Source organism: Teleopsis dalmanni, chromosome 1, assembly GCF_002237135.1.
Source record: "Teleopsis dalmanni isolate 2A chromosome 1, ASM223713v2, whole genome shotgun sequence".
In the NCBI taxonomy this organism is placed as follows: Eukaryota; Metazoa; Arthropoda; class Insecta; order Diptera; family Diopsidae; genus Teleopsis; species Teleopsis dalmanni.
In genome coordinates this window covers 157,599,662-157,612,948 of record NC_051846.1, presented here as the reverse complement: position 1 = coordinate 157,612,948, position 13,287 = coordinate 157,599,662, and the positions used below count along the sequence as shown (strand labels likewise).

The following is a 13,287-nucleotide window of genomic DNA, read 5'->3' as shown; positions in this document are numbered from 1 at the left end:
ATTAAAATAAAAAAAGTCAATAAAAATAATAATAATCTTCACCATAACACCTTTAGATTTAAAACTTTTGTTTTTTAATTGAATTCCGCATAAGTAATTCTCTTCAAAGGGTTCGAATAGTAATGAAGAAGCAACAACAAAAATTTGTATAATTTATTTGGCTGATATTTGGCTGAACATACAACGTTGTTTCGAGCATTGTACTCGTATATATTGTATCTCTTCGTTGTTTATAGTTTGGTTTTGTCATTAGAGAAAAATGTCGTTCTAGTTATAGACTTGCATAAGTGTGAATTATAATAAATAAGATCAATCAATCAATTGTAACAAAGTAATAACGCTTATGCAAGCATCACCAGCAATAGAGTTACGAGTATCTGCAGTAGCAGCTAGAACAAGATACAAGTGTGTCATACACGTACTTGGCTTTATGGCTTTGGCCACATTTCACACTTTGGAAAATATTACGAATCAGTAGTGCTCGTAATATTAGAATAATTCCTGCTAACCCAAAAACCAGTTAAGCGCGTTGCGCCAATCGTTATTCGCCATAAACCCAAATACTTTTAGCCGCGAAATCATCAGCAGCAGCAGCCGCAGCGCCGCACCAAAGACAGTTAAGTCGGAGATAAAAGAATTACCGAAAGTATAGAAATGCTGTTAGCTGTTTGGCTCTTAGCACTGGCTATGATCATTTGGCCATAAAATAAGTGGTCAGCAGAGTTCAGTTGAGATTCGTGTAGAACGTGTTTGGTGGCTAGCATCGCTGCCCGTTTCGCTGCGAGTTGTTGCCTGGCTAACTCGTATCGGCTCGAATATAGAAAGCTGCTCACAAACGTTCCATATGAGTTTCAAAGATCAATGCTCTGAACTAGTTTCTTTTGTTTCCAGCTTTTGTTGTATCTTTGAATTATTGACATAATTTACATATTTATGTATTTATTTATTTATATACATTTTCTATATATATATTCTCGTATATATTATGTTCAGTATAATTTGATTAATGCTCGACGCTGCTGTGCTTAAACAAAACAACGAATTAACTTTTAATATTTTAATAAGTGGTTTTGTAGCTTAAATTGATACATCTAAAATTATTATTTATCTTCTAGATAATTTATGTTAATAAATGTGATGATGTAGTGCATTGACATTATCAATGTGGGAAACAATGAATATTAATATATTTAAACTGTTTCACATATAGATATGAAGGTATGAAACTCATATGCTTCATTCTAAGCTTAAGCTAAGGAAATGTGATATTTAACTAGTAGTTTAAATATGATTAACTTAAAGCTAAATGACTAAAATTATTGCTTAGTCACATGAGTCTTCCTATTAAACTATTAGTTTTAATAGGTTTTATGAACCTATAGTTGACAACTATCTGTGAAAAAAACATTGTTAATATTTTTCACAACAAATTGTGGGAAAGAACTTGTTTTATATTCTTTTGAGTAGAGTTTTCCCATATATAGGCGTGTTTTAGCAGTTGTGATGCACTGTTAAGAACTAAATTTTTACGTTAAAAAGTTATTAAATCAAATTTTTAACACATAGGCTATAAGTCCATAGGTTAAACAATAAATCAACAACTTTTTAGCAAAAGTCTACTTTAAACATCAGCATAGTCTCCTTCAAGTAATGCGAGTACAATCATTGCAGCTCTTCTCTAATATTTCGATACCTCTCCTTTAGAATCGTTGGCTTCATAGTATTGTAAATATGCTTGAGTTTCTCTGGAAGATTTTTTTTGAGGTCTATAAACATTTAATAATCGCTGGGATTCAAATTTGCTGAGTGCGGAACGAATTTGAGAGTTAATAAAACCCTCATAACATCAGTCATAAGTTTTAGTTTTTCTTCCGATCTTTATATAATCTACGAGTTAGCGATGACTACCACATCCGCATGTACTTTACTACTAACTACAAGTAAGAGTTTATCACAATCCTGTTTGCTGGACAATCCTATAGCGGACAAATAACAGGGTTGTTATGGCCAAATAAGCAAACAAGCAATAGTTTCAACATTTTCAAGTTTATATAATAATGAACAACATTAATTTACATTATGTTTTAAGAGAGGCACATTTTACTAGGCACGATAAAATAGGAGATTAGATTAGATTTAAAAAGAGTTGGGATCTATGTCATCACGGCACTGAATCCTTTGGAGATTACTGTGACAAAATCTTCTTCAGGTTTCTTCTGTGCGTTATTAAAGCTGGACAGTCACAAAGAATGTGCATGGTCGTTTCTTTATTTTCGAGGCATAATCTGCATTCCGACTTAGCAGATAATTGTAATTTATGAAGGTGATATTTCAGACCATAATGACCTGTAATGAAATCCGTTATCAACCTTAAATTACATTTTGAGAATTAAAGAATGTCTTTGTAGGAGTACGGTGTTATCAGTGCTTTGCTCTGTCTGAGTCCTGGAAAATTTTTCCAGTACTCCAGCCGCATATGATTTTCCCTTTTCTTGATAATCTGTTTTGTACTGGCCCAGTTTATTCCACAAAAGGGTTGAGATCCTATAAAAACAGTTTTTGATGCAGTTCTGGCTTACTAATATGTGCTATTAGTAAGTTACACTTACTAAGTAAGCAGTGGAGACATACTATTAGTAAGTAAATGCATAGTTTGAAAGGAATTACAAATATAAATAATCCATCGAACACACTTAAGTGCATGCTGGAATTAACTAGTATCGTCCTTATATCTACTAAGCACACTTAGGATAAACATTTCCTTATTGGGTAAAGTTAAATATCTTAAAGTTAAAACTTATTTGCATATCTAATATCAAAGTAATAATTTCAACTTCAGAGTAATTCACTGCACATGTTTGATTCTATATGATTCTCGAACATGAAATTGAATTTTTGATTTTTGATGCGTTTTTGCTTCTTTGCTGTAAAGATCACAGATTCAATTTTCGTACAAAACTATAATCTTTAGAATTAATAGTCTTCGTCAACACTTATTTCAATAGAAAATGAAAAACAAATACAAGATAGATTTTTATTTAATGACCAATACTCCTTTAAATCCACTCATAATTAATTTCATCTGTGAACAATATTTTCCAAGCAGAATAATTGGGAGTGATTTCCTATGTTCAGCTTAATCGCTCCATTATGAAAGTGGTCCACAGATTGATACGTAATATTTTTACTTTATTTACGGTTGTGGTTATGTTTCCTAATATTTTCCAGATGACCTCATTTTGCAAAAGACTGTCTAGCAATTTTATGTTTGCTCTGCACTCCCTGACCCCAGTTCAGGTGAAAATTTGTAAATTGCAATTTTCTTGCAATAACCCAAGTTTCTGCTATGCTCGTTGCTCAACCTGAAAAGGGTTGAACTGCAGTTTAAACATTTTATGCAAATTTTTAAATACCCAAAATTTTAAAATGTGTGAAAATTACGATATGAAATCGCAACTGAAGCTGCACAGCAGAAGGTATGAAAATTGTGGGAAAAGTCTGTGAGTGCGTCAGTGGGCAACTATACGGATGGGCTGTACGGATGGGTTGTACGAATGGATTGAGTTGGTGGTAGGAGTGCACCAAACTGGCAAGAAAATCTTCGCATTGCATTTCGGATTTTGGTAAAACGGGAAAATTACTTTTTTAGTGTATTATTTCATTTTAATGAGGCAAAAATAATGCTGAAGTTATTGTGTTTAAGCTGGGATTTCATTAAATTTTAAATTAAACATTTTATATGCACGTAAAATATAAATTGGAAATACGAGAATTAATTTTAAAAGTAATTATTTTAAAAATCGAAAATGTAGTATTTTATTTTAAATTATTTAACATACTTATTTAGAGTTGTGATGTAAAGTGATGTAAAGCCAAATGTGGTATAACAACGTTCCTCGTTCAAGACCCAATACCTTAAATAATCAGGATTATTATTACAAAAATACTTATTAGTAAAAAGGCCATTATAATTATTTCATAAATATTGCTAATATAAAGCTTTTCGATACTATACCGATTTCTGCATTATGTCTTTTACGTACTATTAATCCTAACTACTGGGACCAACCATGTTTGCGGTTACCTACAGATAAGACTTAGAATGCAAAAAAAAACTTGTATTGATATTGATACTATTTTGCTTTTGCTTAATAATCTTTTAAAATCTCATAAATCTCATAAAGTATTCCTATTCTATTTTATTTTATTCTAAAATTAATACTTGGTAATATTTATATGTATCCAATTATTCATGTGTTCCAGACTTGGCAACACTATATCAAACAGTATATGTATATTGTATATGTCAAATAGACAGTTATCTGTACCGTCATATATTATGTCAAACCCATCATATATGTTATTAAGGTTTGCTATATTATACTTATACACATGACACAATCCCTGGTACAATACCCACAACATTTAAGCCTATCTTTTGAGTCATAGACATATTTTGCTTTTGAATTTGCAGCTCTATTCTCAACAAATACTGTAGAAGGTACATTTAGTGTATCACGTAATAAACAATTGTCCACATAATAAATAGTATAATCCTTCTAAACTGGTTATACACAAAACTTTGAAGAAACAGGATTTATAACAGATATATGAAAACCTAGATATCATTAAAACGCAAGCTCGACTGAAAATATTACTGATATTATAATAAAAGTACGAAGACGATCCAGCCTATGTTCTGGCACATATTGTATTAGAATTGCAGCTACATCGTACAAAAATTCAACTCAAATAAGAACGGAAAAAGACTGACATTAAGTGGTTAAAGTATAGGCTTGTTGGGTGCTCTAAGAACAGCATTTAGATTGGTGGACTTGTCAACCAAAATAAAAAATGTCTTGAAAATCCTGAAGTTACAATTAAGAAAACATTTTATCTGTGAAAACTGAATTTACTATATAGTGCAACATTTGCTCTAAAAGTGTGAAATACCTTTACTTTTATTGAAAAATAAAGGTATGAGACAAATCTTCTTTTCATGTACTAGTCTTATTATGACCAATTTTTTCTATTATAAAATTAAAAATATGAATATGGGAAATATGTTATGTGGTTTCACCAGGATGATGTCACAAGTCCTCTTTGGATTTTTAGTGTAAGAAATTTCTGGGATCTATAATTTTAGGTTTTAGTAAAGAACATTGGTTTTCAAAAGCATTACGTTTGTCATTAGTGAACTTTTATTCTTGGAATTCGAGCAGATTTGAGTTTATATGGACAGTCCTAAAGCTCGCAACATAATAAAAACGGTTAATTTTCAAGTTACGACTGAACAGTTGTCTGCTATGGCACTATAAGTGATCGAAAGATGTATGGTTTTAACAGAATGTCTTATTATGGCTTGGTTTCAAATGTTAGTTCTCAAGTCAATTCAGCACTGTTAAAGACCCGTACAGATTATTTAATAACAAACCCGAAATAATGTACTGAAATTAATTATTGATTAAAATCTCTGTCACAAGTGTGTATTAGCCAGGTTTACTTTCGGACCCTGGCAAATAGTTAACAGTAAGCAAATATATTAACTTCAATATTTTTGATTCCATTTTGTTTTTAAAATAGTCATAGAAGGGTTGGGGAGTTTTTGAATTTGAAAAATGGCAATACGAGTACTCTTAAGATTTCTTGTCAGTGGCGCATATGGAAGATCATCATTTGGTTTGCATAACTTGTCGTCCATTCAGTCGAGTCCTTCATTACTTATAGTTTTGTCCTGAGCCATTACATTATTTAAATATACCTTAGAGATTTATTAAAAAAACAGTCATTTCGATTCAGCTTCTTTTGTGACAATCTATGTTTATATCTGTTTACATCTATGTGACAAACTATTAATTATATAGAGTAGCTCATTCTCACAAATAATTCTAAATTATTCAAATTACTTATTTGAAAATATTTAAATAATTTTATGACCATTTCTATTGTTTAAGTCATTTTGAAAGTTAAGAATTTTTTTCAAAAATACGCCCACAGAATAAATTTAAGATAATTTTGTTTTGTACATAAATGGAAAGAAGCTCACCTAAATTTTATTCAAATGTTTAAATTTTGTCATGAATTATTTAAGAATGTCGTACACGCTAAAACCGGTCATTAAATACCTAAAAAATTGCTCTTAACTGGTCGTTAGTAAAAATGTTAGTATTGGACATTATCAGTTATCAAGTCAAATGCAGATTAATGTCAATACCAGTTTTGGCTGGTGGTTAGTGTGTAATCAGAAGTCAGGAAAGTCGAAAAAATAACACAAAACCATAAAACCAGAGGCGAAAGCTTATTAAAAAAATAGAACATAGATCGATATACCAAAACTGGAAGTTACTTGGAAATTTTATTAGCATATAAAACATTTTAGGTGTGTTCTGCGGTCCGCTGCGCATGCGCAAATACCACAGAAAAACTTGTCTTCAAATGATATTAAAACAAAAATATAAACAACAAAGCCAGTGTACATGAAAAAAAATAGCAAATAGCAAATAGCAAAGTGACCTAAATCCAGATACGTGCTGAATTTCTCGAAAGATGAAAGCCTGCAAAAATACATTAAATTCGAATTATAAACATAAATATTCAATAAACTGAAACCGATAAATTGCAAGTAGAAACTGAACGAAAAAAAAAACTGAATTAGGTGAATCTCTGCCTACGAGGTGATGCCATGAGAAATGGCATTACCGCAAGTCGGAAATCGGTCAAGAAATTTGAAATTTGAATTTAAATTCAATTTAAATAATAGAAGAAAAAAACTATAACAGAATAAGATAAACAGCAATATTTTTTGCAAACTTTTCTATTGAATCTCATTTACAAATCACATTTTTTTTGAGGAGGAAATAAGTTGCAGAACGAATGTTGATGACCCGCGTTTTGTATAGAAGGCAAGAGAAATTATTTGAAGTGTTAAGATTTCTTTTATTTTTTGTTTATTTTTTTTTTTGTTAGATGTTATTGTGCTGGTTCGTTAGTTGCAGTGGCAGGCCATCAGATAACTTTTCATATACCTCAATTATCGATATTTCGCCGTTTTGTTAACACATTCCTCGCAAGAACCCCTAAGATACACACTATATCCATCCCATCGAATTTAGATCATACGTTGTGTAATGGCTTAAATATATAACATGGAGATAGTTTTTACGGATAAATATATAAAATGTTCGGTACTAATTAATACTGAAAGTACAACCCCTCAAAAAATATGTTTATGTTAGAGATATGCAGACCTAACTCTCTATAATTTAGTAAATTGATATTCAAATAATATACATAGAATTAAATTCTGTACAATTACTTTGCTACAGTACAATAAACATCATGTCTGATTATATTTCTTATTATTCGTTGAAGGAACAACAGATTTCTATTATGATCAAAGAAGACCTTGTATATTATTAGCTGCTTACTTTGACAAAATTATTTATTAATAATTTTTTTAATTGGTCGATTTGGTTGATTTTTTCCGTGTTGGAATTAAATTTGTCTTATCTTTCAAGACAACAAAAATATTTTAAAGCATTGACAAACAGAGGATAAACAACAGCTGTAGCAGCAGAGATAGAAAGAGTGAGATAGGGAAGAAAGAGACAGAAAGAGATACAGAAAAAGGTATTGACAAAGAAAGAATAAACAACAGCTGTAGCAGCAGAGAGATGGTAAGAGAGAGATAATGGAGAAAGAGGGAGAGAGAGAAAAAGAGGCATATATAAATGAGAGAGAGTGAGAAAAAGTGGGAATGGGAGATGGAGGGAGTAAGAGAAAGAGAAGTGGTAAAAGACAGAAAGTGGGTAAGAGAAGGAAAATGAGAGAGAGAAAGAGAAATTCAAAGAGACAGAGAGAAACAGGTGAAAGGAGTAAGAGAAAGAAGCATAGCAAGAGACAGAGAAGGGGTAAGAGAGAAAAAGAAGAAGAAGTGCTTGACTCTACTGAAAATCCAAATTTTTTTTATCTTTCACTGCATTGTAAATTTAAACTTCTGGAAACGTTACTTTTTTTTGTATGCTAGTCTAAAAAACATCAACGAGTTTCTATAGCTAGGTTACTCAATATGGTATGTGCTTCAACTGTTTTATATTAGAAATCACCAATTGTTAATAGTAATTTGTCTGGTTGTGTTTTCATAATCTATTCAGTACAGGTAACTTACTTATATATATAGATATAATTGTGATTGTATTGACTAGAGTAAATTTCATTTTTATGATATCAGATTTTGAAGTACAATGTATCTGTCATTGTTTGAGCAGTTGTGCAAAATACGGCAACCTTAGCCTGATTACTTGTTTTTATATGAGAAAGTTGCATTTATTAGTTGGCGCCAGATGAAATGTGTAGTATCCTATTTTGGATATATATTGTATACATATGATATATTGGCATAAAGGTTGGTGGGAAAAACATGCTTTAAGAAATTAATTTTAATCCGTTGTCAAATCGGCAAGTAGTGGAGAAAGTGTATCTGTATCTAGTTTGTCATTACATTTCTATGAAATCTTAGTCCGCTACAAGATATCCTCTAAAATAGCCTCATATGCTCTATGCATATATCGAAACGATTTTATTCACATTTTATAGTCCTTACAATAACAGTCTTCAGTGCATTCCTTGAATTGTTTTACTCGAACGATTGTTTTCTCTGCCGTAAAGAAGTGGATGAAATTATATTCATATCTGCTTTGACAGTTGATTCTTATAAAATCTTATTCCGCATAAATATGGAATGCCAGAATGATCTCAAATGCTCTGTACATATTTCGAAGCGATTTTATTCTTTCGCATTTCATAATCTATAAATATATAATCTTAAGTGCCTTCCTTGGATCATCTTATTCATGACGCGGTGAATCCCTCAGTTAAGAGCTCAGTACTGTGTTAATTTTTATTTTATTATATTCTATAAGCTTTCTTTTTAATGTCTACCATGAATCTGTTTTAGAAACCACTGGTTGTTACGGCCTACCGATTAGTCAACTTTTTATTAACTGTTTAAGAACTTATGTGTTATATATGTCCTGGTATTTTAAAAAACATTTTCTTGTTAAACAACAAAATAAACTAACTAAAGGGGAAAAAATTAGATACTTTAAAATTAGTGATGTTGTTATAGAAGCACTTTTTTTTTCTTCTATTTTTAAATTTTATTTTTCTATCATCATTTCATATTTCTGCTAAGTATCAAATAAAAAATTTTTCTTAGGTAATGTCTAAGCATTACTACTACTACTACTTTTACGAAAAAAAATTGTTTTAAATCTTTCCAATCCTTCATTATCCTTTAAAATAATAACGTCACCCTATTCATTTGTATTTCTAAGCACCCCGCATCCTCACTACCAATCAGACTAAACACTTGTTGTGCTGTCCTGTCGCTCATAACGAGCTCAACCATTCCACATTTGTGCAGGCCACCCACCACTTTTCTTTATGTACTTGTTAAGCACTTAACAATTTTATGACAGCAAATGTCTGCTATAGTTTTTGTTTGTCCATCCGTTCGTCCATCCGTCCGTTGCTAACGTCCGTCTATACATTATACACTAAATGCTAAATGCTCATATCAGCCTGCCTAACAAGCCGCCCGGCTTTTTGTGCCTTTACAAAGCTTTGAATATAATAAAACATGACAAAGTTATTAGACGAGTTATTATTATGTGCCAAGCAACTCATCCTGTAGGAAACATAAAGCCACAAAATACAACAAACAGCAAAAAAAAAGGACTACAAGTCCTACAAAAAGCTTTCAATGAAGTAAATGCAATGAAAAATATCAAGTAATTTTCAAGTCGACAATGTTGAAGGCTCCACTCACCTCCACTGACTGATTTGACTGACAGCACACCAAACCAAAAAAAAAGAAAAAACAACAAAAAAAAAAATAAAAGCAAGGATACTGTTTGTTATACATTGACGCCTAGTTAATAGCTCCGGAAACGGCCGCCGCCGCCAACGGAAATGACAACAAACAATAACAATAACAACAACAGGATTTCACTCACAAATGGCGCAAACACTGTTGCCACTTCTTATTCAAATTCGTGCTTATTACTTTTTCCAATATGTTAAGCAAGTATTGCCGTTGCACCCCAACTCCTGTCTGCCAGGACAACTACTCCCCAGTTTGAAGCATCAAAGTTTGTTGACTAGCAACAAACTTTATTCCGTTCGATGGCTTGCAAACTGGGAGTAACAAATCAATTTACGAAACTTGTAAACACTTTGCAATTTAACTCAATTATAATTTTTTATCATATTTCCAATAATGATTTTTGTCCTTTCTTCCTGTCTACTTGCAGCACTTAACAGTATTCATGGCCGACACCAAGTTGTGCAGCATCGACCGGAAAGTGAAATTTGTTTATTAAGATTTTTTGTTCGTCAATTATCAGCAACTTCCGCTACCAATAATAAGACAACATCACAGTTCCGTTAAGAGACGAAAATGGCCAATCCGAAAATCATTTTGAAAATCCTATTTTCACTTTGCGTCTGGTCCTTTGTCATAATTGGAATTTTCAAGATGCACGGCACGAATATTGTGCCGCAGGAATATGTTGGTGTGCCGCTGAGTGGGCGTATCCTGTTGCAGAGGGATATGCTGCGTTATGTCGAGACCACATCAACGACAACTGATCGCTTCGATCCTTCAGAAATACTAGTGGATAATCGTACAGGTGTGTATTATTAATTAATTGATTGTGGAAATTGTAAAAGTAGAGGCAACCGTAGTTATGGAATCCAAATGAATAACTCTAATATAATCCTATCTTTAAAAAAATGTTTAGCTATTTTTCTTTTAAATTCCTCTTACATTAATTACTTTAATTTTCTATTTCTACTATACACATTTTTCTCTTAATGATTTCTATACTCGTTCACCTTGTAGTGCAACAAAAATTCACGCCAATTAAAAATTAATAAAAATACAAATTAGCAAGAATTCTATAGTAATTGGATTCCAAGCATGCAGCTGAAATACTCTGCCTTACTTAGCTTAAGTTTCGTTATCAACTGATCATAATTAATTTTCTTTTTTCTTCCCTCTTCTATTCCTATTCCTATGCCTGACAATGCAGCAATGGACGATGATCAGCTCGTACGTGATGTTGAATCACGCATACCATCATTACCGATTGCCTATTGGAGCAAGAATAAGAATTTTCTGCAGCAAAAGTCATCGACTTGTGCCAAGTATCCTTCGATATTTGAGCTGGAATTCAACAATATTTACTGGCAGACGATGCGCACATCGAATGGCACATTCCAATTATTTGGCGCCTATTACGACATACGCAAAACGTCAGCGCTGGGCCCGACTGTACGCATACTTGGCATGATCGATCGCATCGAACCGAATGTGAAGACATACTGTCAATTCTGGTTTGATGGACAGAAGGAGCCATTTATAGTGAAGACATTTGAGTACAAGTACATTTGGTACAACAAATGGGGCAACTACAAGCAGGGCATCTATCAACCATACTTGATTGCGTGTCAGATACCAAAACCATTTCATGGCGTTGTGCCGAGTTCGGTATCAATGGTGGAGAAGGAATGTGATACAGCAACAAATAATCTAAGAGTCATATACAATCGTCCGCCGGATGATCAAAAGAAAGGTTTTGCAGTATGCGTCAAGGGTTTAGATTTTCTGTATGATGATCTATCGGTGCGACTGATTGAATGGATAGAAATGTTAAATATTTTGGGTGCGGATAAAATTTACTTTTACAATTTGCAAGTGCATCCAAACATAACAAAAGTGTTGAGTCACTATGAACAGGAAGGTAAGGTACAAGTAATACCATTAACTTTACCTGGTGGACAACCAAATGTGCCAGGTTTTCAACATTTGTACCTAACGAAAAAAACAAATCACAAGCGACAAAATGAAGTGATACCATACAATGATTGTCTATATAAAAATCTGTACCTATACGATTATATAGCGCTTCTCGATATTGATGAAGTGATTATGCCGAAAGGCAATGCAGTACTCTGGTCTGAGTTGATGGAAAAAGTGGTACCGGAATCATTAAAAATACGTCCTGAAGGGTATCACAGCTATAATTTTCGTAATGTATACTTTCTAGATGATCTGCAGCACGAGCACGGCTGGTACAAGGACATACCAAAATATATGCACATGTTGCAACATGTGCACCGTGCTAAGAACTACACAAAACCTAATCAGTATGTGAAGTGCTTCCACAATCCTGAGCGTGTACTAACGCTGCACAACCATTTTCCTTTGGCTTGTCTGGGTGGTGTGTGCAAATCGTATCCTGTCGACACGGTGGATGCGCAAATGCAACATTATCGTGCCGATTGTGTTAAGACGCTGAAGAAAAGCTGTGAGGAGTATCGCGAGAATTCAGTGGAAGATAAAACAATCTGGAAGTATAAAGATGAGTTGATCCGACGCACAATGAAAGCACTCGATACTTTGGGTTTCTTTCGACGCAATGTCTTTGGCAGTGGCTTGGGCTCAACGACGCATTCTAGTGAACGGTGATTTCGGGCGAACTGGTGGACTGCCGGTAGTTGGGCGGTCAGCAGTGGTAATGGTGCTGCTTGGGACTATGCCGAACGTGAACGTGAACGTGATATGGAAACAGCTGTGGGCAGTAATGAAGTGCTTTGGTGACTGTGAGCCGAATTCTAAAAAAAGATTCACTCTGTACAAATCAATTTAGTGCTGCTTTGGTAAAAACAATATCTAAGAAATGCAAAGAAAAACAATCCTCATCAGTTTCACGTTCAAAATGGCTGCCTTCGAACTTTACTAATTTGTATTTATAGCTCAACTAAAATTCATACTCAAATGCGATACTTATGAGATACGAAATACAACAAAAATTATGCTTAAGACAGTAGATATTATTTTGTATGATATGTAGTTAATCTATTAAATAATAAATAACATATATACAGAATTTATATAAAAAAACCTATTATAACTATAAGTCGCGTTAGTTAATATCATAGACTAAATAATTACGTTATTACTTTTTATATACATAATATCATTATACACTGTATAAGAAACTAAACAGAAATCTAGAAGAGTGGAGCGAAGGGTAAATACACTCAAAAATATTATAGATAATTCGATTAAGTTGTACACTGAAAAAAATGGTATTATCTTTTAAACTATTTATTTTTCATCATTTGTCGTTACCTTCTTTATGATCACTTTGGTATGTTTTTTTTAATAAACTTTATCTTCTTATTATTGTCTTATGAAAGATAATAAATCTTTATTTATTT

General features: G+C 32.6%; 1 protein-coding gene across 1 annotated transcript in view; it reads left to right on the top strand.

Annotated features, from left to right (window-relative positions):
• The window catches only part of LOC119669579, a 57,342-nt gene extending 44,454 nt beyond the window's left edge, over positions 1 to 12,888 (top strand). The window contains exons 3-4 of the mRNA XM_038079526.1: positions 10,314 to 10,691; positions 11,094 to 12,888. Of these exons, the coding sequence (XP_037935454.1) occupies positions 10,460 to 10,691; positions 11,094 to 12,532 (1,671 nt within the window). The 5' untranslated portion in view covers positions 10,314 to 10,459 and the 3' untranslated portion in view covers positions 12,533 to 12,888. The remainder of the gene's footprint in view (positions 1 to 10,313; positions 10,692 to 11,093) is intronic.
• Positions 12,889 to 13,287: the final 399 nt, after the last annotated feature.